General features: G+C 31.0%; 7 protein-coding genes across 7 annotated transcripts; 4 read left to right on the forward strand and 3 right to left on the reverse strand.

Annotated features, from left to right (window-relative positions):
* Nucleotides 1-80: 80 nt before the first annotated feature.
* BX663DRAFT_506973 (uncharacterized protein) lies at nt 81-1938 on the forward strand. Its single transcript, XM_051527261.1, has 2 exons — nt 81-525; nt 638-1938. Exons 1-2 carry the CDS (start codon nt 161-163, stop codon nt 1827-1829), a joined length of 1557 nt encoding a protein of 518 aa, XP_051383567.1. The 5' UTR covers nt 81-160; the 3' UTR covers nt 1830-1938.
* A 54-nt stretch (nt 1939-1992) lies between these two features.
* BX663DRAFT_506975 (uncharacterized protein) lies at nt 1993-3362 on the forward strand. Its single transcript, XM_051527262.1, has 2 exons — nt 1993-3106; nt 3239-3362. The coding sequence occupies exons 1-2, from the start codon at nt 2014-2016 to the stop codon at nt 3268-3270; spliced, it is 1125 nt and encodes a 374-aa protein (XP_051383568.1). The 5' UTR covers nt 1993-2013; the 3' UTR covers nt 3271-3362.
* Nucleotides 3363-3691: 329 nt separating this feature from the next.
* On the forward strand, nt 3692-5918 carry BX663DRAFT_560540 (kinase-like domain-containing protein; the record flags this gene model as incomplete). The annotated part of the gene is made up of 5 exons (XM_051531896.1): nt 3692-3789; nt 3859-3985; nt 4096-4192; nt 4258-4556; nt 4691-5918. Exons 1-5 carry the CDS (start codon nt 3738-3740, stop codon nt 5916-5918), a joined length of 1803 nt encoding a protein of 600 aa, XP_051383569.1. The 5' UTR covers nt 3692-3737.
* A 522-nt stretch (nt 5919-6440) lies between these two features.
* On the reverse strand, nt 6441-7299 carry BX663DRAFT_433510 (Tim17/Tim22/Tim23/Pmp24 family-domain-containing protein; the record flags this gene model as incomplete). Its single annotated transcript, XM_051522995.1, has 4 exons — nt 6441-6560; nt 6650-6775; nt 6877-7078; nt 7154-7299. 4 exons carry the CDS (start codon nt 7297-7299, stop codon nt 6441-6443), a joined length of 594 nt encoding a protein of 197 aa, XP_051383570.1.
* A 1412-nt stretch (nt 7300-8711) lies between these two features.
* BX663DRAFT_433365 (HSP20-like chaperone) lies at nt 8712-9146 on the reverse strand (the record flags this gene model as incomplete). Its single annotated transcript, XM_051522988.1, has 1 exon — nt 8712-9146. One exon carries the CDS (start codon nt 9144-9146, stop codon nt 8712-8714), a length of 435 nt encoding a protein of 144 aa, XP_051383571.1.
* Nucleotides 9147-11549: 2403 nt separating this feature from the next.
* Nucleotides 11550-13090, forward strand: BX663DRAFT_506988 (2,4-dienoyl-CoA reductase). The gene is made up of 8 exons (XM_051527263.1): nt 11550-11755; nt 11825-11884; nt 11954-12266; nt 12328-12373; nt 12448-12456; nt 12538-12557; nt 12621-12683; nt 12744-13090. Exons 1-8 carry the CDS (start codon nt 11604-11606, stop codon nt 12891-12893), a joined length of 813 nt encoding a protein of 270 aa, XP_051383572.1. The 5' UTR covers nt 11550-11603; the 3' UTR covers nt 12894-13090.
* Nucleotides 13091-13251: 161 nt separating this feature from the next.
* Nucleotides 13252-20839, reverse strand: BX663DRAFT_453183 (succinate dehydrogenase iron-sulfur subunit). The gene is made up of 15 exons (XM_051523800.1): nt 20722-20839; nt 20149-20637; nt 19805-20115; nt 19299-19723; nt 18594-19139; nt 18137-18421; nt 17664-18068; nt 17132-17567; nt 16869-17042; nt 16252-16802; nt 15482-16152; nt 15193-15351; nt 15028-15122; nt 13793-14048; nt 13252-13707 (listed from the first exon to the last, which is right to left on the reverse strand). The coding sequence occupies exons 2-15, from the start codon at nt 20573-20575 to the stop codon at nt 13286-13288; spliced, it is 5163 nt and encodes a 1720-aa protein (XP_051383573.1). The 5' UTR covers nt 20576-20637; nt 20722-20839; the 3' UTR covers nt 13252-13285.
* Between the last annotated feature and the right edge of the window lie 212 nt (nt 20840-21051).

A 21051-nucleotide genomic window follows, 5' to 3' on the forward strand; every position in this document is an offset into this window, starting at 1 on the left:
GTATATCATTAACCATCAAAAATGGCATTGAGAATAATAATGTCCGATCCGGACTTTTTTCCCGCATCAAATCATGTTTTTTTTTTTTAATTGTATGTAATATGTCATATACCCTTTTTTTATATATATTTTTTTATTTTAAGCCGCCTATAGTTTAGCAATGATTAGTGAAAATACAATTGAAGAATATGTTCGAAGGACCTTTACAAAATATATAGAAGGGAATGGCAACTCTTTAAATGCTTCACCTGCCTTTCCTATTCTAGTTAACATCATTTCTGCAAATTTTATAGAGGAGGAATACAATAACTACAAATTTTGTTTCATCGGAGAAGCAGCAGCAGCTTTTGTTGTTCGCAGTATATTAGCTAAGCATTTCGCCTCTCATAATGATACTTTTCTCAATTCACTTGCAAAAAGGTTTTCAAACTTACTTCAGGTGCATAAACATTTTGGCCAAGAAATTTACCTTTTTGCTTATATTTCCAAACAAAACTATTCAAATATAATAAATAACATCATAGGGTACACATGTTTACAAATCATATTTTCGTTTATACATATATAAATATATACACACATATATATATGTATTTATATAGTTATATATTTTGAAAATATACTAATACTTTTTTAGAGTTTTATACACTTATTTTGGAATGCCAACAATAGAAAAATTATTAGAAAAAACAGTAATTCACCTTACTAATTTTTACCTCAATGTGGCAATAAAAACTAGCATTGAACATCCTACTTACGCGTTAAATCATTTAATTCAATCTAAAGAAGGATCACTGAATATGGAAAGCGAGCAAACAATTGATTCTCTGTGGAAAATAACGTTAACATGTCAATTGACAAAAAATGGAATAGCCTTTAGCCATACACGTATTGCAATAAGTAAACAAAAGGCAAGAATGGTAGCCTCGAAGGATATTTTAATATTTCTAGAAAAGCATCCAGAATATTTTGAGCAACTTAAAGTACCTGCTAATTATCAACAAGAAGCTCATGTTTTACCTATTGATCCTTCTGATTATTATAATTCAACACCTTCAACTCCTCCATCATCTGTTAGTAAGGGCATTAAAAAAGAACTTACACCGGTAGATTGGACAGTGAATTCAAACTCAAATACGATTCACATCTCTGCTTTAGATAACGATGATGATGATGCTATTCGTCGCTTATCTAACCTATTACTGGGGACAGGCATGGACGTTGATATGGAAGGTAATCAACGAACTAAAAAAAGACCACGAAAGGGCATTTTTGATTTAACAGAATCAATAGCACAACCGGTTAGTTCGGTTGATCAAAGAATGATAAAACAGGAATATCAGTTCCAAACACCAGTAAAGACAGAAAATGTGGATGTAGAAGATGTAAAAAGCTCCATCTTAGCTGCTATTCAAGAACCTACGACTAGCATTACACCACCACAACAACCACCTATGTCATGCACATATAATACTTCCTTTCCACATGGTCCTGTTAACCCTAATATTAGGCAAATCAAGGAAGAAGAATTTAGCTATGAGACTAAAGTGATTCGATTCTTCTCATCTATTTTTTCTGAACATCATAAGCTTTTGAGAAATACGTTAGATCAACCTGGCCAGTCTAAAAGTGTATTCTTATCACTTGTTAAATTACATGAGGCTGAAGTTCAAGTCGATATCACTGTACAAAAGGGTGGGATGCCTCATAATCCTGTCTTTCAAGCCGAAGTTGTTTTAATTTTCATACCGAATCCCAAATTCTTTTTAAGAACAGAAGGTGTGGCACAAAAAAGAAAGAAGCTGAACAAATTGCTTTTTATAGGCTAATTGGATTATTAGCAAAAAATCCACCCAATTAAAAATGTATATAATGCTATCGTTAATTTTCCCTAAATAAATAAATAAATAAATAATAAAATTTTGCAATATATTATAATCATCGTTTTATATAATAGTCTTTTCTCTCTCTCTCTCTCTCTCTCTTTATCTCTTTTTTTTTTTTTGATATAAAATGGCAAAATTGATTGACTTACCACGAGAAATAATATCGTTGATTTGTTGCTCATTAAAGCAAGCTACAAAATATACTTGTATATTTTTAAATAAAGAATTCCATGATGCAGCTATACCTGAGTTATGGAGAGAACCGATATTGTCATCAACAGATACACTTAAAAAATTTATAAAATGTTTAGAGTTATCGAAATGCCAAAGAGGCGAATGTGTACGAGTTATGAAACTAGGCTATAAAATCAGTTTAACAGATGAAGAGCTTATTAATTTGCTTCATTTGATGCCCAATTTAGAAGTATTGGAGTTAAGGAAAGCCGATACACTAACAGATAAAAGTCTTATGCTTGTATCTCACTATTGCAAACAGTTAAAGTCGTTTGGAGTCACAGGTGCACTCATGACCTATCGTTCAGTTCATTATCTAGGTCACTGTAAACAGCTTCGACGACTCACTTTTGCTTGTTGTCAATATCTCACTCCCTTTGCTCTTTTACCATTCGAGCAATTGATGATTGAATATTTAGATATATCAGGATGTAAATGGTTAAATCTGAAAGAAACAGCTTATGATCTTGGCTGCTTAAACTATTTAACTCATCTTAATCTAGTGTGTTGCAATACAGTATCTAAAGAATTTATTCATCATTTAACTACATCAAGAGATGGGAAGCCATGTTTATCTAATTTGCATGATTTCTCAATTACGGGTGGCTCACTTCTTGATGACGATGCCATCATTCCCTTCATCAAGACACATACACAACTGAAGGGTTTATTTTTATTAGAATGTGCTATTACGGATCAAACCTTACAAGTCATTGGCTCACAGTTAACTTTCTTACATAATCTGGATTTATCCTTTTGTCATAGACTAACCCCCAACGGTGTTCGTCAACTGATACGTCAATGTAAGAACTTGAGATTATTGGGTCTCAAAAGCTGTGGTATGACGCAACATGATTTTCCAGAGATCCCACATTATGCCTTTCCTTCTGTTAATGAAAATAATTATCCTCATATCAATACATTGGGATACATTGAATTAGCTTACATTCGAGAAAAGAATCATGAAACATATGGTTCTATTCATACTATTGAAGAAGATACAGAAATGACCGAAGATGATACAATAGTTATGGATGATGAAGATAGTGTTAGTGAAAGTTATGCGTACATTCAACAATATTTAAATTCACAAATCATATAATGAATATGTTATATACCCTTATATATTTATATATATTTTTATATATAAAAAAGAGAGAAAAAAAAGTCAATAAACTATTTCCTAGATATAATATAAAAGTTTTGTTAAATTGAATAAAGCTCCTTATATATAAATATTTTCTCAACTATAAACAACACTATTTAAAAAAAAAAAAAAAAAAAAAAAAAAAAAAAAAAAAAAAAAAAAAAAAAAAAAAAAAAAAAAAAAACAGGTTATTACTTCAGCTTATAATAAAATGACTCAACTGTATTTTTTTTTTTTTTTTTTAATAATATCCGTCATTTGTTTAAAAAAGCAAAACCTGCTCTCCTTCTCATTATTATTAAATTCAAGCATATGACGTAATTAACTATATTGGGAAAGTCTTTTAACTTCGACGTCATGTAAGCGTATTTCAAGTTTCTTTTTCCGTAATATAAATTTCATATTTTTTATGTTTTATTCCTTTTTTTTTTTTGCTGTTTTTTTTTATGAGTATATAACTCTATTTGGACATGCTTTCACAAATTAAAAGTTTGTTTAAACAAAAAAAGACTTATCCAAAGGGTAGTTTTATTCCCTAACAAAAAAAAAAAAAAATAAGTGAGCTGACATAATTATTGACTTTAATTTTAGATCATACAACAGAACAAAAAAATAAAGATGTAGCAGCACGTATTGTTGAAGAAGAGAAGCAACGTAAAAGTGTTTTACCTCAATATCCCGGCTTAGATCGCTTCGAAATGCTCGAGAAAATTGGGGAGTAAGTCTCTTTTTTTTTTCATTATTTTTATTATTTGTTTGTTTGCTTTGCTCCCCCCCCTTTTTTTGTGAAACTTATTTTTTTTTTTTTTTTGTGTGTGTGTATGTTAGAGGCGCATTTTCATTTGTATTTAGAGCAAGAGATAAAGTAACAAATAAAGAAGTAGCTGTTAAAGTAGTTAGGAAAAAAGAATTAGATGCTACTGAAGTATGATTAAAGTAACATGACAACATCCAAATGTATATGTATCCTGACGATTTTTTTTTTTTTAGACTGGAAAAAATCATTTACATCCTAATATGAAAAAAAAGACAAAGGCTACAGAACGGGCTAATATCTTGAAAGAAGTTCAAATTATGCGTAACATGAAACATAAGAACATTGTTCGACTTTTTCATTTTTCAGAATCAGACGACTATTACTTTTTAGTATTAGAATTATGTAAAGGTGGTGAATTATTCCATAGAATTGTAAAGTTAACTTATTTCAGTGAGGATCTTGCTCGACATGTTATTGTACAAGTAGCAGAAGGTATTCGTTATCTTCATGAAGAATGTGGCGTAGTTCATCGGTATATATCTTTTTTTTGGGGTATCAATAATATAAATGAGAGGGAGAGGAGGGGAGGGGGGCTCCTTATATATACGCATGTATATATTTCTATACATATATTAATCTCTACATGTATATTATTTATAAATGTAGTGATATCAAACCTGAAAATATTCTATTTGATCCTATCCCTGTCATTAAAAGAGACCATGTTGAAAATCTATTTGATGATGAAGACAAAGAAGATGAAGGTGAATTTATCGAAGGCGTCGGTGGTGGTGGTATTGGTCTTATCAAGATTGCTGATTTTGGCTTATCCAAAGTGATTTGGGATAATTCGACATTAACACCTTGTGGTACAGTTGGCTATACTGCACCTGAGATTGTAAGAGATCAAAAGTATTCTAAATCAGTTGATATGTGGGCAATTGGTTGTGTCCTCTATACGATTCTTTGTGGATTCCCCCCATTTTATGATGAATCTATTCGTGCTCTAACCCATAAAGTAGCTCGAGGTGAATTTACCTTCTTAAGTCCCTGGTGGGATCCTATTTCACCTGCTGCAAAAGATTTGATTAGCAATCTATTAACCGTTGACCCTAATAAACGTTACACAATCAATCAATTCTTTCAACACCCATGGATCACTAAATCCCAATTCCCTCCTCCTGCTCCTAAAGCTATGGAAGATACAGAGTTAATGCCAATGAAACCCCTTAATACTGAAAAGAAGTTCAAGGTAAATGATCCTCGTGCTCAAGCCATGCAAAATGCTGCTAATAAAGCTGCTGCTATTCATGAAGAGCAAAAGAGACAAGCTGATCATCATGATATTGAGTCGAAAGCGAAAGCGATGGTTACACCAGGAACTCAAACAGCAAAGCGTGTTGATATCTTTTCACCTGGTGTTCCATCTATTAAAGAAATTATGGATATTACATATGCTGTTCAACGTATGGGAGAGGAAAAGAATAACCGCGGCAAACATCCTCCTCCTGCTGCTGCTACTGCTGCTGCTGATACTGCTGGTTATCACACTTATGGTGGTTATGATTCTATCTCTGAGGAAGAGGAAGACCAGCTCAATGAAAGTAGTACTTCCTCTATTGATACATTAAACAGTTATGAAAAAAATAAAACTACAGTAGTTAATTCTAACGGAATTCAAAAAGAAGTTATTGCTATGGCAGAACAGTTAGTCCATGATGGTAAAGGTATTGCCCCAGCTGCTTATACAGTAAAACCTGAACAAATATCAAAAACTACCCACCATACCCCTATGGCTCCTATCGCATCGAGACGAAGACGTAATAATTTTGAACTCGATATGTCTAAAGCAACTCTGCTAAAAAATAGACGTGCAGCTGGACATAACATCTAAAGATTAATAATTATGATTTTTTTTATATATGTATACAAACCTTCTATTATACTATGTGTATTTCTTTTCTTTTCTTTATATATAATACTATTTTTTTTTATGATTTTATTCACTGTATTATACACATTTGTTAATTACATACCAAAAGGAGAGAAATTAGTATTTCTTTTTTATATATTCTTAAAAGAAATAATTTATAAGCAATGATGTGTAAATATATGATAATAAATAATATATATTATACATGTTACAATAATTTATACCATAGAATAATTTGCTGTTAATAAGGCTCTTATTTAGTTTATTATCATTCTTTATATCAAATGATCTTAATTCGAGTAAAAGTGCATAAGTAAATACTACTTTTTTTTATATATTTTTGTATTATTTAAAATAGTTATTACTATTATCTCTTGTCTTGTCTTTAAGAAAACACACACACACACACACACACATGCACACACATACACACACACATATGTTAATAAGAGCATATCATTTTTCCTTCTCTTTATTGTATATCTATTTATTATGCCATAACAATGTTTTTAAGGAACTCCATGTATCAGAATCACGATAAATATACTCCATAGAGGCTCTAAGTGAAGGCTGCACAGTATCTGTTTCATGCCTGAATAACCACTAGAAATTAGAATTAGGAATATCAGTACACCCATCTATTTATATGTATGTATTCATATATATATACAGATGCATATATATGTATATACCATAACAAGGCCCCATACGACAGCAGCAAATACAGGATAAGTATGTTGAGGAGCATCAACAACTTGTCTTTTAACTGGTACCTTAACCAATGCCAATACAACTCGAGAAAATAAATAAAGAATAATCTATCATCATTAACCCCCCAAAAAAAGAAGAAAAAAAAAAGAAAAAAAAGTAAATATTTAAATACATATAAAATTACCTTTTGATACACAATTATTTTTACCTGTTGGTTAATACTATTATTTTCACCAAATACATAGTATCCACCGATAATACCTGCAATAAAAGGATGAATACTAGCTTCTTTGTTTCCATTGAATCGTCTTTGTACAATCATAAGTGTTTTGTAGATAGCTGCAAAAGTACCCAAGTTTTGTGCATGCTGTTTTGTAGCTCTGAAAATTCCTTTTGCTTTACTTTCTACACTATACATAAAAAAATGCGGTTGTTAATATAATATAATATATATGTATATATTTATAAGACTACATATAACCTACGATCCTGTTTTAAATAAGATAGTCATGACTAGTGCATGTGGAAATCTTACTTTTGCTCCATATACAACTCCATTACGAAACCCTTTTAGAATGGAAAGTAAATCATGATGTCTTGGATCAAGTATAAATCCATTTAAATAATCCATTTTATATTAGAATTGAGAACAAAAAATATATATAATTTTTTTTTTAAAAAAATAAAAAAAAAAAGAGAGAGGGAATAATAATAAAGTGTGGGACCAATTAAGCAGCAAAGTATAGGTTATCACATGAAATTCAGCAAACCGTATGACCCTAATAACAATAAAAAGGAGAGCAATGTTATTAGCCTTTTATGTAAAAAAAAAAAAAAAAAAAAAAAAAAAAAAAAAAAAAAAAAATTGTTTCTCTATTTATAATAATTTTCTTCTTTTGTATGATTACATAAGATATTTCTTGATGATTTTTACATATAATCACTTTCTTTAACGCCATAAAAAACGGAATAAATAGAATAAGACAAACAAAACGATGTGTGCGGGAGGGGCTCCGCTCAAAAAAAATAAAATAAAATAAAATAAAATAAAATAACCAACGCTTTCATTTTATTTTATTTTTTCATGTAATATAATTTATTCATGAATTACTTTTTTCGATGACCCAAACGTTATGTAATATTTATCAATGCAAAGATACTAACGATGATCAAGAAAAAACAGTTCCTTCTTCTGTACTAAATGAAGAAGCACGAGAGATGTTGGCAATAATAATGTCCATGTTAAATGACGATATAACTAGTGATGATAACAATGAAGAAAATGATTCGGATCTACCCTATTGGAGTGAAGATGAATATGCAGTTTTAAAAGCTTATTATGAAAATGAAAACGATAGTGACGAAGAAGAAATAATTATCAAAGATTATTACAATAATAAAGAATAATTTAAATCATATAATTTGCTCATTAATCTACTAATCTAGAATATTCATCTCCTATAGTATATAAGTAAGTGAAAGGAAAGGTGAAATGAGCCAAACATGAGGGTGCCTTTGATCTTATAATGGCATTTACTTGTACCAGATATCTTCAAAGATTATGAATTGATTCTTAACTCTTATATTGAAATACTTTTAATATTATTAATGTAAAGAAAAAAAATGTCTATTAAATGAGCTATAAAGAAGCGAAAAATAGTAAAACAGTTATAATCAGGATCATCTTCTGATGAAAATTTTAGCCTTTTTGCTATCGCTAAAAATACACGTATTTTTTTTATTTTTTTCACAGTAAATTATCGTTTCACAAAAGCTGGAACCAATAGGCCTTCGTGCATTTATATGGAATAAGTGGAGTCTACTACATTAGTTTTGTTCCATAGTTATACTGTGTCAAAATGAATTATCATTGATAGTTTAATGCATAACAATTAAATTTGATTCTTTCTAACAAGACTATGTAGAATGTAAATTGTAATAAAAATTTTTTTTAAAAAAAAAAATATAAATATTTATTAATTAAATAAATAAGAATGTATATAAACATGTATATACATTAAATAAATAGATTTAATTTTTTTTTTAATTAATGGTAATAGATTTGGTAACGGAAGGAACGCCTTTAGGGACAGTGATAGTAAGAATACCATTTTCCAACTTGGCTTCAATTTTTTCAACAGCAACATTACTATGAAGAGGAATAACACGAGAGAAGATACCAAACTTTCTTTCCTTGAAACGAGCTTTATCCTCTTCACCAACAACGGTCTTTACCTCTGCAGTTAATTTCAAGATATTGTCTTTGACTTCAACTTTCATGTCTTCCTTATGAACACCTGGAAGCTCAACATAAAATTTAAAATCAACATCTGTTTCGTAGACATCAACAACAGGAGTCAAAGTAATCTTGTAATTAGGACTGAGAGGACATTTTTCACTTTGAGGAAGAACACCACCTACAGGACACTTGGGGCTATCTGTCTTTTTTTTATCATTATTAGAAGCAGCAGCACTCATCATAGGGCATTTAGATACATCGACACTACCATTACTATCGGCAAAAGGACACTTTGCAGGTTCCTTCTTTTCCTCTTGAGTTTCATCATCTGACTTTTTCAAAGGAGGAACCTGAATACCTGCCTTTTCAAGAACTTTATGACCATAGGGACATTCTTCAGCAACACGGTGACCATAAGGACATTCAATAAAGAATTGATCAAGGTAATCAGGGTGAGAAGACTTGTTGTGTTGATGCTGAGCAGGAGAACTAAGTTTCTTATCCACAATTTCACGACCATAGGGACATTGTTCAGTAGCACGACGACCATAAGGGCATTCAGTAAAGAATTCTTCTACATAATCATGATAATTACCATGATCATCTCCCTTTGAACCTTTTGTTATTCTACGGGCATAAGGACATTCATTAGCTACACGACGACCATAAGGGCATTCAGTAAAGAATTCCTTTGCATAGTCAGGATGTCTGGACTTTGAAGCAATCTCACGACCATAGGGACATTGTTCAGTAGCACGACGACCATAAGGACATTCAGTAAAGAATTCCTTTGCATAGTCATCTTGATGATGATACTTACGACCTGACTTTTTCATTGCTTTCTTATGAGCCTTATCAACGATTTCCCGGCCATAAGGGCATTCATTAGCAACACGCTTACCATAAGGGCATTCAGTAAAGAATTCATCTACATATTCAGGGAAACGTCCATAATAAAAGCGACTAGCAGTGTGTTTGTTGTTGGTCTTCTTCTTTTTCTTTTCAGCAAGTTCACGACCATAAGGACATTCATTCGTTGCGCGTCTACCATAAGGGCATTCATTAAAGAATTGGCTTGCATAATCAGCAAAGAAAGAAGACTTCTTTTGGTTATCACCTAGAGCTGGACAAGCTGAAGCTGCTTTACGACCATAAGGGCACTCTGTGAAAAATTCGTGAAGAAGTTCATCAACACGGCGTTCAACACGTTCTTCAACATTGTCTTTAAATTCAGTCATTTTTTTCCCTATTATTAATGTAAGAATGAGATAAATTAAAAAAAAAAAAGAAAAAAAAAGCTAGAACAATAAAAAAAAAATACTCCTTATATATGTATTTTATTTTATTTTTTTTTGGGGGGAGAAGAAGAAAACAATAAAAAGAAATTAACTCCGTTTTATTATATTATTTGAAATAATAATACCACGAAATCATACAAATATGCATTTTTCTATCATATTCTATTTTTCTCCTTTAACTATTGATAAATATAAGCTTATTATAAGAAAGAGACTATCTAATGGACTATGACAAGTTTATATATAATTAATAAACGTTGATTTTGTACCACCTGTCATTTTTATTTTATTTTTTTCTTTTTTTCTTTTTTTTTTTTTTTCTGCTTATTGTCCTTGAATCGGTAATGTCTTCCGTACCTCCGACACTAATAAAGAAAATAGGTCCATCTTATTAGTAAATCATATCTACATCTCTTTTCGAATTAACAATTATGCTACATATAGATGTATATATTCATATATATCCATTTTATAACATGTAAAATCAAAGCCATTATGAAAAAAAAAGGAAAAATGCTTCATGTTTGATGCATCTTATTGTTCTCTTCTAAAACCAATCAAAGATCACCTTTGAAACCTAGTTCAAAAAGAATAGGGTTTTTTTTTTAAAACATAAATATTTTTGTTTCATTTAAACAATAAGCTGATATGTATCGCGAGTTTAATAATTTTCTATTTTAAGAATAAAAATGATTATTTTCTTCTGCTACTATTATCATTGTTAAAAGACCGAACTTTTCAAATAAAATAAAACTCATCATCAACATGTTAATTTTAAACAACAAAGAGAGAAGAAGGATAGAGTCTGTCAATTTAATAACGAATGCTTATTTTTCTTTTTAACTATCATTATATTAACAAATATTACAAGTATTAGATAAGCTTGTTTTATATAGCTTTTTTTTTTATTTCCATTCTTAAAAAAAAATTTACATTAAATATCATATATTACAATAGAATGCTTCGTATCTTTCTTTAATTTATATAGATAAATATTTTATGACTTTTTAAGGTATGACAATGTAAGTGTCCTTCCAAAAAGGATTTATTTGTAGTTGCCTAGCAGCCGAGTAAGTACGACTAAACTCTGATCTTTATTATTCATATTCTATAGTAAATTCATTTTTCGCCTTTGTAGTAATCTGAGTTCATTCAATTCAGGGGAGGAAATAGGAAAAAGGCAAATAACACTTTTTAGCTTATAGGAGCCATTTTCACAGAGGATGGACGGTAAAACACTATTGCATAAATACAATGAATAATAATTTTCTCAGCAAACAATAGAGATTGTGCTACATTTAAATATCGGAGTCAATTCATTTTTTTTTTTTTTTTTGCATCGTCCTCTCTCCTCTCTTTTCCCCCCTCCCCCACACACACATTATTTATTTATTTGTAATGACTGTAGTAGTAGAGACAACTCAGATTTTTAAAGATAATCTTTTTAAGGGAAAAGTTTTATTTTGTTCTGGAGGTGGTAGTGGTATTTGTCGTAGTATGACCGAAGCAATGGTCAATCATGGTGCCAAAGCTGTCATCTTTTCTAGAAGGTAAATCATGTTTTTTTCATTCATTCAATAAATGATCTAATTTTTTCATCACAATTGAATTTTTAAAAGTAAGGACAAATTAGAAAAAGCTGCAAGAGAAATGTGTCTAAAGACTGGTGGCGAAGTTTTGTATGTTCTTTACTAAACAAAAAAAAAAAAAAAAAAAAAATCAAATAATTTATTTATTTATTTTTATAGTGCTATCGCTGGTGATGTTCGTAATCCAGCTGATATTGAGAGAGCTATCAAGGTGACAATCGAAAAATATGGTCAACTTGATTTTTTAATTAATGGAGCAGCTGGTAATTTCTTATCTTCTTTCAATGACTTGAGTTATAATGCATTTCGTACCGTTATTGAGATTGATTTACTTGGTACGTTTAATTTGACGAAAGCTGCTGTTGAACATCTTAAGAAATCAAAAGGGGCTATCATTAATGTTTCTGCAACCTTACACTATACGGGGACTCCTTTTCAACAACATGCTGGTGCGGCTAAAGCAGCGATTGATGTAAATAAATTATATATTTAAAATAATCCCTCCTTTTTTCTTTATAATTGTTTCTATATAGGCTCTGACTAAGCATTGGGCAGTTGAATTAGGGCCTCATGGAGTTCGTAAGTTTTCCTTGTGAAATGTATAAAGAAAAAAAAAATCAATATGCTCATTTGTTACTTTTTTTTTTTATTAGGTGTAAATGGTAAAGATGGGAAAATAAAAACATCTTTATTAGAACTTGTACAACTAATTTTTTTTTCTTTTTAATATTTTATCTGAACAGGCATTGCACCTGGCCCTATTGTAAGTTGAAGTAAAAAAAAAAAATAAGTGAGATATTCATGACTTATTTAATTCTATGTTTAGGCTTCAACAGTAGGTATGGAGAAACTAGGTCCTGCTTTTGATACTAAGGGTGTTCCTTTGCAGGTAATATATATACTACTACTATTAGAAACAAATAATAATTCAATTTTGATTTAATAAAAGCGAATGGGTGAAGTTCAAGATATCGCTCAATCTACTGTTTTTCTTTTCTCTGAAGGAGCTAGTTATATTACCGGTGTAGTACTTGTCGTAGACGGTAAACATTTGATAAAGATAAAACACACACACACACCTATACATATATCTTACTAACTATTTGTATTAGGGGGTGCATGGTTAAATCCTTCTTATCCTAACTATCCTGATATTGTTCTTTCAAATATTAGCTTTAAGCTTTAAAAATATTCGTTAGTAAACCAAAAAAAAAGAAATATTATTATTTATTTGTCTTCAACTATTTAACATGGAGTTCTTTTTATATAAATAAACCCCTCTTCTTCTTCTTCTTTAAGGTAGTTTATACCTAATTAATTCATGTTTCTCGTATACATATACATAGACAGATAGATTGTAAAGTAGAATAGTTGTATTATCCCTTCTTTCAAAAGACTTGTAATAGTAAATACAATATAAAGACAAAATCTCTTTTGAGTTTTTTTATTATTATTATAATGATGATGATGATATAAAATATGGTTTTAAATTTACTCAGTTGCCATCAATAATTTAATCTTTGCAATGGCAGTACCAGGTTGAAGTCCCTTTGGACACGTCTTTGAACAATTCATGATAGTATGACAACGATAAAGAGACATCTTATTTTGAAGCATTTCACGACGTTCACGACCATAATGATCACGCGAATCCACCATCCATCTAAAGGCTTGCAACAAGACAGCAGGACCTAAATATTCTTCTTGATTCCACCAATAAGAAGGACATGAGGTTGAGCAACAAGCGCAAAGGATACATTCATAGAGGCCATCTAATTTTTTTCTATCTTCAATGGATTGCAAATTTTCTTTTCCTGTAGGAGGAGGTGTCTTTTGTTTCAAATAAGGCTCAATACTTTTATATTGTCTATAGAAATGTGTTAAATCAGGTACTAAATCCTTAACAACGTTCACTATATATATATATATATATATATATTTATATAAAGAAAGTTAGAAATCAGATCTATATACATATACATATTTATATAAACTTACTATGAGGTAAAGGATAAATCTTGATAGACTTATCAGAATCCTTATTAATTCTCGAAATACAAGCTAAAGTATTTCCACCATCAATATTCATTGCACAAGAACCACAAATACCTTCACGGCAAGAACGTCTAAAAGTTAAGGTCGAATCTTGTTCATTTTTTATTTTAATAAGTGCATCCAAGATCATAGGTCCACAACTATTTAAATCAACTTTATATTTTTTAAGAACCGGTTTTTCAGTAGGTCTATCAGGATTCTATGTATGTATGTATGTATTTATTTAAATAAAGAGAATTAGCCTTTATAAATATATATATATGTGTGTGTGTATACGTAGATATATATACTTATACATGTATACATTTTTTTTCTTTTTTTAGTCCTTACCCAACGGTAAATTTCAAATGTTTTATATTTAGGTTCCTTCTTTATGGGATGACTAGTCGCTCCAGAGCCTGCAGTTTCAGTAGCCATAGGTGGCATAGTAGCTGCTGTTTTAACGGAACGCATTAAAAGCTAAGAATTTGTTAAAACACATGTGAAGTGTATATATAAAAGTGAAAAAAAAAAGTATATATGTATATGTGTATGCATATATTTACTGCGGATGCACCAATCCAACGAGAACGAATAAAATGATGAGTTGTGCCCTTTACTAAATTAATATTCATGTTTTTGTTTTGTTTTTTTGTTTTTTGTTTTTTTTTTTTTTTTTTACAGAGTGGGGGGGGTTTATTTTATTTATTTAAAAGAAAAAGTAAACATTAAAACTAATGAGACTTTTTTTTTTTTTATCAATACGGGGTTTCAATTGTGACAGGGTACGTGATACGTTGTGCTCACCACTACAGCATAAAAAAACTTCAGACTCAGTTGTTGAAAAAAAAAAAGCAAGGTTCTTCTATATATGTAAAGGACATTGTATAATACTAATATGACTGTAATAATTATATTATTAGTACTCATATCCCTCCTCCCCTTTATTATAATGATATTTTATTTATTTATTTATTCATTTTACTTGATTAAACTACTTTTGTTTTAATAACCCAAGTACACTGCTCTCTTCTTCTACTAATACTAATTATTATACGTTATATGGGTCTATTTGATATTATTTATTCTTTTAATAAGTATCCACGAATGACATCACTCAAAATAGCAAAATTGACAGGCTTCGAAATATAAGTTGAGAACCCGCATTCTAGGCATTTGTTGGCTACATTACTCATGACGTTAGCAGATAAAGCAACAATAGGTATAGGTGTTTCCTCGGGCCCTAGATGCTCTTTTTCCCATTCTCGAATTTCACGAGTCGTTTCATAACCATCTATATGGATATTAATTTTCAAGTATTTTAGCGGCTTTATATATGTATATATATATATGTAAAATCTTACCTTTAACAGGCATGAATAAATCACAAAGAATTAAACAATAATAATCTTTTGGATGCTTATGAAATAACTCGATACATTTACCGCCATGTACAGCTACATCTACAGTTAATCCAACTCGAGTTAAATACCTTGTTAAAACTTTTTGATTTACCAAGTTGTCTTTTTTTTTTTTTTTTTTTTTTATAGTAATAATATTTAGAGAGAGAGAGAGAAAGAGAAGGGCATTAGTATCTATGTTATTGATGTGTATACACATATACATATACATATATGCATATATATAATTTACCTTCAACTAATAATACTCTATAACCTTTTCCTCCTACATCATCTGCCATTCTTCTGAATATTTCTTTTTGTGTAGCTGCTCTTTTACAAGGTGTATCAGGCGTAGATACAGTACTTGTTCCTTCTATCGTCCTCTCGTTATTATTGGTTGTTGTCGTTCCTTTGTCGTTAGTCGATGATGATGATTTTTGTTGCTGACGAATACCAAAATACCATCGTAATTTATTTCGTTTTAAGGGTTTAAAAATAAATCCACAATTTTGAGGTATCACTTGACTTTCTTGGCTTTTTGCCATTTCTGTAATTGAAGAACGTTGCATAGGTGTAGTCATGATCAAGACGCTTGCCTTTTGTTGATGTAAGGAACCACATATGGTTCTTGTTAAAATTAAAATCTGTTGTTCAGAAGACAAATTAATCATAATGTAGTCATAGGGCGCAGTTTGAGGATCTGTAAGTCGTTCAGTGGCTTCAATTTGATTGGTTACTGTATCAATTTCATAATACGGAGTCTCTTCCTCTTGACTTGCAATACTACTCAGAATTGATTTTACATGGTTTTCCATGGATTCACGTGAATATTTCCATTGGGAGACAACTAGGGCACGCAAAGGAGAAGTACGGGTAGGTGTTCGAGGGGGTAAAATAACATGATTTTGTGTAGTAGCAAAGCTAAATATGTGATCTGAATTGACTTTAGTATGACATGGATCGCAAGTAGATTGAGTAGATAATTCTGACTTGTTTTCTTTCCTAGAAGACATGGAAGACAAAAGGATATCATTACCTAGTGACGTAGTTGCTGTTGCTGTTGCTGTTGTTGTAGTTGTTGTTGCTGCTGCTGCTGCTGCTGCTGCTACTGCAGGTGTCACAAGATGATGATTATTTCTAACTGGAGGGGGTTTCAATTGCATATTGGCTGCTTTATTCATCAAGACATCTTGAAGGATTTCAGCTTGTGATACATCCGATGTAGTAGCAGTAGTAGTAGTGATAGTGGGTATAGATCGAGCTTTTGTTGGCTGATTGTTATTATTATTAGTATTATTGTTATACGTTTTATTTACATACGATAGTTTATCATGTGCAATTGAATTATTTTCATAACCATTTGTACGAAAGAATGGATCATGATTAGTTTCATTTTGAGGTGTTTGTGGTAAAGGTCGAGTTTGAGAAGTTGGAATACCAAATTTAACTGTGAAATAAAACGTAGATCCTTTACCTTTCTGACTACGACATTTCATAACACCTCCATGAAGTTCAATGAGTTGACGTGAAATAACTAGGCCAAGACCACTACCTCCATGCTTTCTTGTGCTCTAATACCAAAAAAAAAAAAATGTTATTTTATCTCCAAATAAATAAAATAAATAAATAAAACTTACAGAACTATCCACTTGAGAAAATGGTTTAAACATAACTGATTCATCAGCAGCATCAAATCCAGTACCTGTATCGATTACTTCGAATAGTAAAGTCAATTCTGACTCTTCTATATCGTTCTTTTTAATAGTACATCGAGTAAAGACTTCACCTTCGGATGTAAACTTAATGGCATTCTGTGAATTTAGAATACAGTTAGTAAGTAGTACACTCCAAATCATGAAGAATCATTTCATTCACTTACACCAATCAAATTAAGTAAAACTTGTCTTAGACGTATTCTATCACCTATAACTACATCAGGTATGTCATCATTAACCCAGAAACTTAACTCTAAATTTTTCTGAATAGCCAAAGTTGACAATAATTCATTCGCATCTTCAATCATAGTAACAAGACTAAAAGGCTCCCATTCCAAATTCATCATGCCTGCTTCTACCTTACTAAGATCCAAGATATCGTTAATGACAACTAATAACGACTCTGCTGATTGTTGAATTGTATGAACATAATCCATTTGCTCAGGTGTCAATTCTGTATCTAATAAAAAATTAAGCATGCCTGTAATGCCAATCAATGGTGTACGAATTTCATGAGACATATTGGATAAGAAACGTGTTTTACTCTCTGTTGATTTTTGTGCTGCATCATGTGCTTCTTTCAGTTTTTGTTCTAGTAATTTATGATCATTGATATCAGTACTATATAAAATTGAATATATATACAAATATTTGTATATATGAGTAAATGTTTAAAAAAAAACCCCCCCATTCAAAGACATTTTTCTTTTCTCTTACCAAGTACCAAACCAACGAATATCACCAGTATCTAACTCATCCACTGAAACACATTTAACCAAAAACCATTTATATTCTTCTTTTGCACTTGATAGTCGAATTTCATTTTGCCATGAGATACCTGCTCGATTCGTAGATAAAGAACTTAAATCTGGTAGTTGAAGTTTAGATCGATCATCAGGATGAACACAAGACATAAAACCAAGTCCCATTGTTTGATCAAACGATTTTCCAGAATATTTACTCCATTTCCCATTTGTATATGTCAATCCAGCGCCAGGTGAAAAGGTAAATACAATTTGTGGAATAGCTTCAGCTAATAATCTATATTTTCTTTCATTGCTTTCAATTTCTACTTGTCGTAAATTACTTTCCTTTGCCATATGTTGATCATGAATGTCCGTACTGTAAATTAAAAAAAAAAATGAATACTTCTTTTTTTTTTCTCTTTGAATTATACATTATACACTTACCAAGTACCGAACCAATGAATAATTATACCTTTTAAATCTCTAAGAGGTACAATTCTCCAAAGAAAACAACGATAAACGCCATCGAATCTTTTTAATCGATATTCACCTGCAAATCCGTTACCTTGTTCATAAGCTAATTCCCAAGCCTTTTTACATTCAGGTTGATCATCTGGATGCATATGTGATAACCAATTAGGACCTAAATGATCCCTTAACGATTTTCCTGTATATTGTAAAGTTCGATTATTAACCCAAGTTACTTTACCTGTTGTAGTCGATAAAGTACTTTTTTTTTTATAAAAAAAAAAAAAGAAAGAAAAGAAAAGGAAGGAGGAAAAAAAAGGGGGGGAGAAGGACGTGAAGGATAGGATGAGTAACATATATATACATATACATATATACATACATATATATATATATATCTATGTATATATCAAAATTTTGGGTATATACTTACAAGACATGAATTGGAATACCATCAATAATTAAACGTAAAAGACTTGATTTGGGAGCAACTAAAAAACGATCAACACCAGTTCGAGTTTCACGATGATAATGAAATCCATCATCATCAAAATCTTGACGTTTATTACTGTATCGTTTTCTCTTTTTCATTTTCTTTTTATGGCTATTCATGACATGACGTTTTTGAATAGATTTCGATGAAGAAGGTGACTTAAAGGCAGATGGTCGAGGATTGATATTTGAAATGGAATCGCTATCAGGTTGAGTTAAAGACGAAAGCAAACTATTCTCTTCTGAAGTTGTTGCCTTGGGAACCACATGATCGTCTGCTGATGATGAAGAATATATCCTATGCTGACAATTTTTATTACTACACATTGTATGAGGTGGTATAGAAGCCGAGATAGGTAGCCCTGTTGTAGGTGATACAGCACCCCATCCTTCCATGATAGCAGCAGATGAAGGTGAGAATGACTTGTGTGAAGATTGAAGATGATGAGAGAGATTACTGTTATCTACATGATCAGTTTGTGGTATTCTGTCTGTTAGATCCGTAGTATCTGCTGCTATTTTATTCTCCTTATCAAGATTTGATTTTAAATCCATACCTGAGCTAGTCGTTTCATTTATATCCTTTTGTTGAATAGTAGAGGGTGATAAAGGAGGATTTAATAGTTGCTCAGTTACCGTTTCCAACGAACTATGAGTAAAATTTGACATGGAACCAAAATGATCTGGACGTTTCGGATGAATGAAATCATGAGTATTAGGAGGAGTGGTATCGATAAGGGCAGCAGTAGGTGTTGTATTTGTTGAATCTATTCTATGTTGAGATTGCTGTTCATCATCTTCTGTATTTGAGATAACGGATGAGCATCTTTTAGATAATTCTTCCTCACTTGTATATTTGTGCCTACTGCTACTATTACGTCGAGTATAAAAATGGCCATGCTTTTTCATTTCAGCATTTTGAATAGCATTTGCAAAACTAGCAGCGATAAAAGGAGATAGAGAATTAATACTTGAAAGCAATACGGGTGGATAAGGCACGATAGGTGTCAAAAAAGATAAGATAGCGATAGGAGTAAGATGATTTTGTTGACTATATCGATGATGATGATGCTTATTGTTATTAGCAGCAGTAGAAGGAGATGAAGAGCAATAAGAAGAACTTAGAGTATGATGTAAATGACGGTTCATCACGTCAGAAGGATGAAATAAAGGTATGTGTACAACAGAGTGCATATTAGATAAAGGAGGAGGAAAAGGGACAGAGACGTTATCATAAGATTCAGGTGAAGCAGGATTAAAGGCTTCATCATCTATATCAGGAGGAGAAGTAAAGAAGGGATTCAATTCGGAATCCATAATAGCGGGAGATGGAGCAGGAGATTGAGACCAAGGTGAAGGTTGTTGTTGTTCATATTCATCAAAATCTTGTAAAAAATTAGATGATACAGTAGCAGGTGTACTTGTAGTTGATAAAGGTGGATCAATAATACTATGATTACTATCTTTTCTATGACTTGCACCTTCATCAGAAAGACAAGAACCATCTACTAAAATTTCAGAGGCTTCATCTTTTGAAAAGCAAGGTGTAGTAATGATGGGTATAGACCAATTTGATTTTCTGGATTTATCAGAAGTTGAATCCAATAAAGTCCTTTTAAAAAACTCCAAGCCAAAATCATCATTACTATTCTTACCAGAAGATTTTCTTCTATATTCTCTTGAAAGTACGACAACTGAATTTCTTTTTAAAATACGCATTACACTTGGATTATTGATAAGTGGTTCAGGCTCTGATTCAAAAGGTTGTAATCTATCAAAACACCAAGGAATATGATGTGGACCTGTTTCATGTATTGCACGACTATGTAAGAAATAATCATCTTCTAATGCATCTTCATAATCAAACTCCTGGCTAATTGAGCCTGTTTTATTGTAAACTGCTTTTAATCCCCAAGGACCCATAAAAGGATCATTTGGATCTTGAGGAATACTGAGTGTAATTCTAGTAGCATGAAATGAAGTTCCTAAATTTAAGCAAAAAAAAAGAAAAGAAAAGAAAAGGGAATTAAATGATACGTAAATAAATAAAAAATGAAAGAAAAAGGTACCAGAAAATATCTTGACAAGTGAATCCCACCACGCATGAATTTCAGTTTCTGTTGTCAATTTTAAAGATGTTTCATATAAATTCGGCGGTTCAAAAGAGAATATATTATAATTTAAAGAAGTTGGTTTTGTTACTTGTTTAATAGTATTGCCCTGCGCTTGCTGTTGAAGACGTTTTTGTAATTGTTTTTGCCCAGAATATAATTGAGCATGATATTGTGATGTTGCAGAAGATGATGTATCACTAACAAAAACAAATATATACATATAAATTTGTATTTGTGTATTTTCTTTTTCTTCAATATTTTTTACCCATTCATTTTATTCTATAT

Source organism: Cokeromyces recurvatus (assembly GCF_025118155.1).
Source record: "Cokeromyces recurvatus strain NRRL 2243 chromosome Unknown BX663scaffold_10, whole genome shotgun sequence".
NCBI lineage: Eukaryota > Fungi > Mucoromycota > Mucoromycetes > Mucorales > Mucoraceae > Cokeromyces > Cokeromyces recurvatus.

What these genes read in the sequence shown, in the direction of transcription:
- BX663DRAFT_506973 (XM_051527261.1), top strand. Translation starts at nt 161, where the DNA reads ATGATTAGTGAAAATACAATTGAAGAATATGTTCGAAGGACCTTTACA. An exon ending in ATAATAAATAACATCATAGG is followed by an intron (nt 526 to 637) that starts GTACACATGTTT and finishes ATACTTTTTTAG; the next exon opens with AGTTTTATACACTTATTTTG.
- BX663DRAFT_506988 (XM_051527263.1), top strand. Translation starts at nt 11,604, where the DNA reads ATGACTGTAGTAGTAGAGACAACTCAGATTTTTAAAGATAATCTTTTT. An exon ending in AAGACTGGTGGCGAAGTTTT is followed by an intron (nt 11,885 to 11,953) that starts GTATGTTCTTTA and finishes TTATTTTTATAG; the next exon opens with TGCTATCGCTGGTGATGTTC. An exon ending in CGGCTAAAGCAGCGATTGAT is followed by an intron (nt 12,267 to 12,327) that starts GTAAATAAATTA and finishes GTTTCTATATAG; the next exon opens with GCTCTGACTAAGCATTGGGC.
- BX663DRAFT_453183 (XM_051523800.1), bottom strand. Translation starts at nt 20,575, where the DNA reads ATGGGTCCTTGGGGATTAAAAGCAGTTTACAATAAAACAGGCTCAATT. An exon ending in AATTTTAGTAGATGGTTCTT is followed by an intron (nt 20,116 to 20,148) that starts GTCTTTCTGATG and finishes GTCATAGAAAAG; the next exon opens with ATAGTAATCATAGTATTATT. An exon ending in ATTCGTTGGTTTGGTACTTG is followed by an intron (nt 17,568 to 17,663) that starts GTAAGAGAAAAG and finishes AATTTTATATAG; the next exon opens with TACTGATATCAATGATCATA.
- BX663DRAFT_506975 (XM_051527262.1), top strand. Translation starts at nt 2,014, where the DNA reads ATGGCAAAATTGATTGACTTACCACGAGAAATAATATCGTTGATTTGT. An exon ending in AACATATGGTTCTATTCATA is followed by an intron (nt 3,107 to 3,238) that starts CTATTGAAGAAG and finishes TATGTTATATAC; the next exon opens with CCTTATATATTTATATATAT.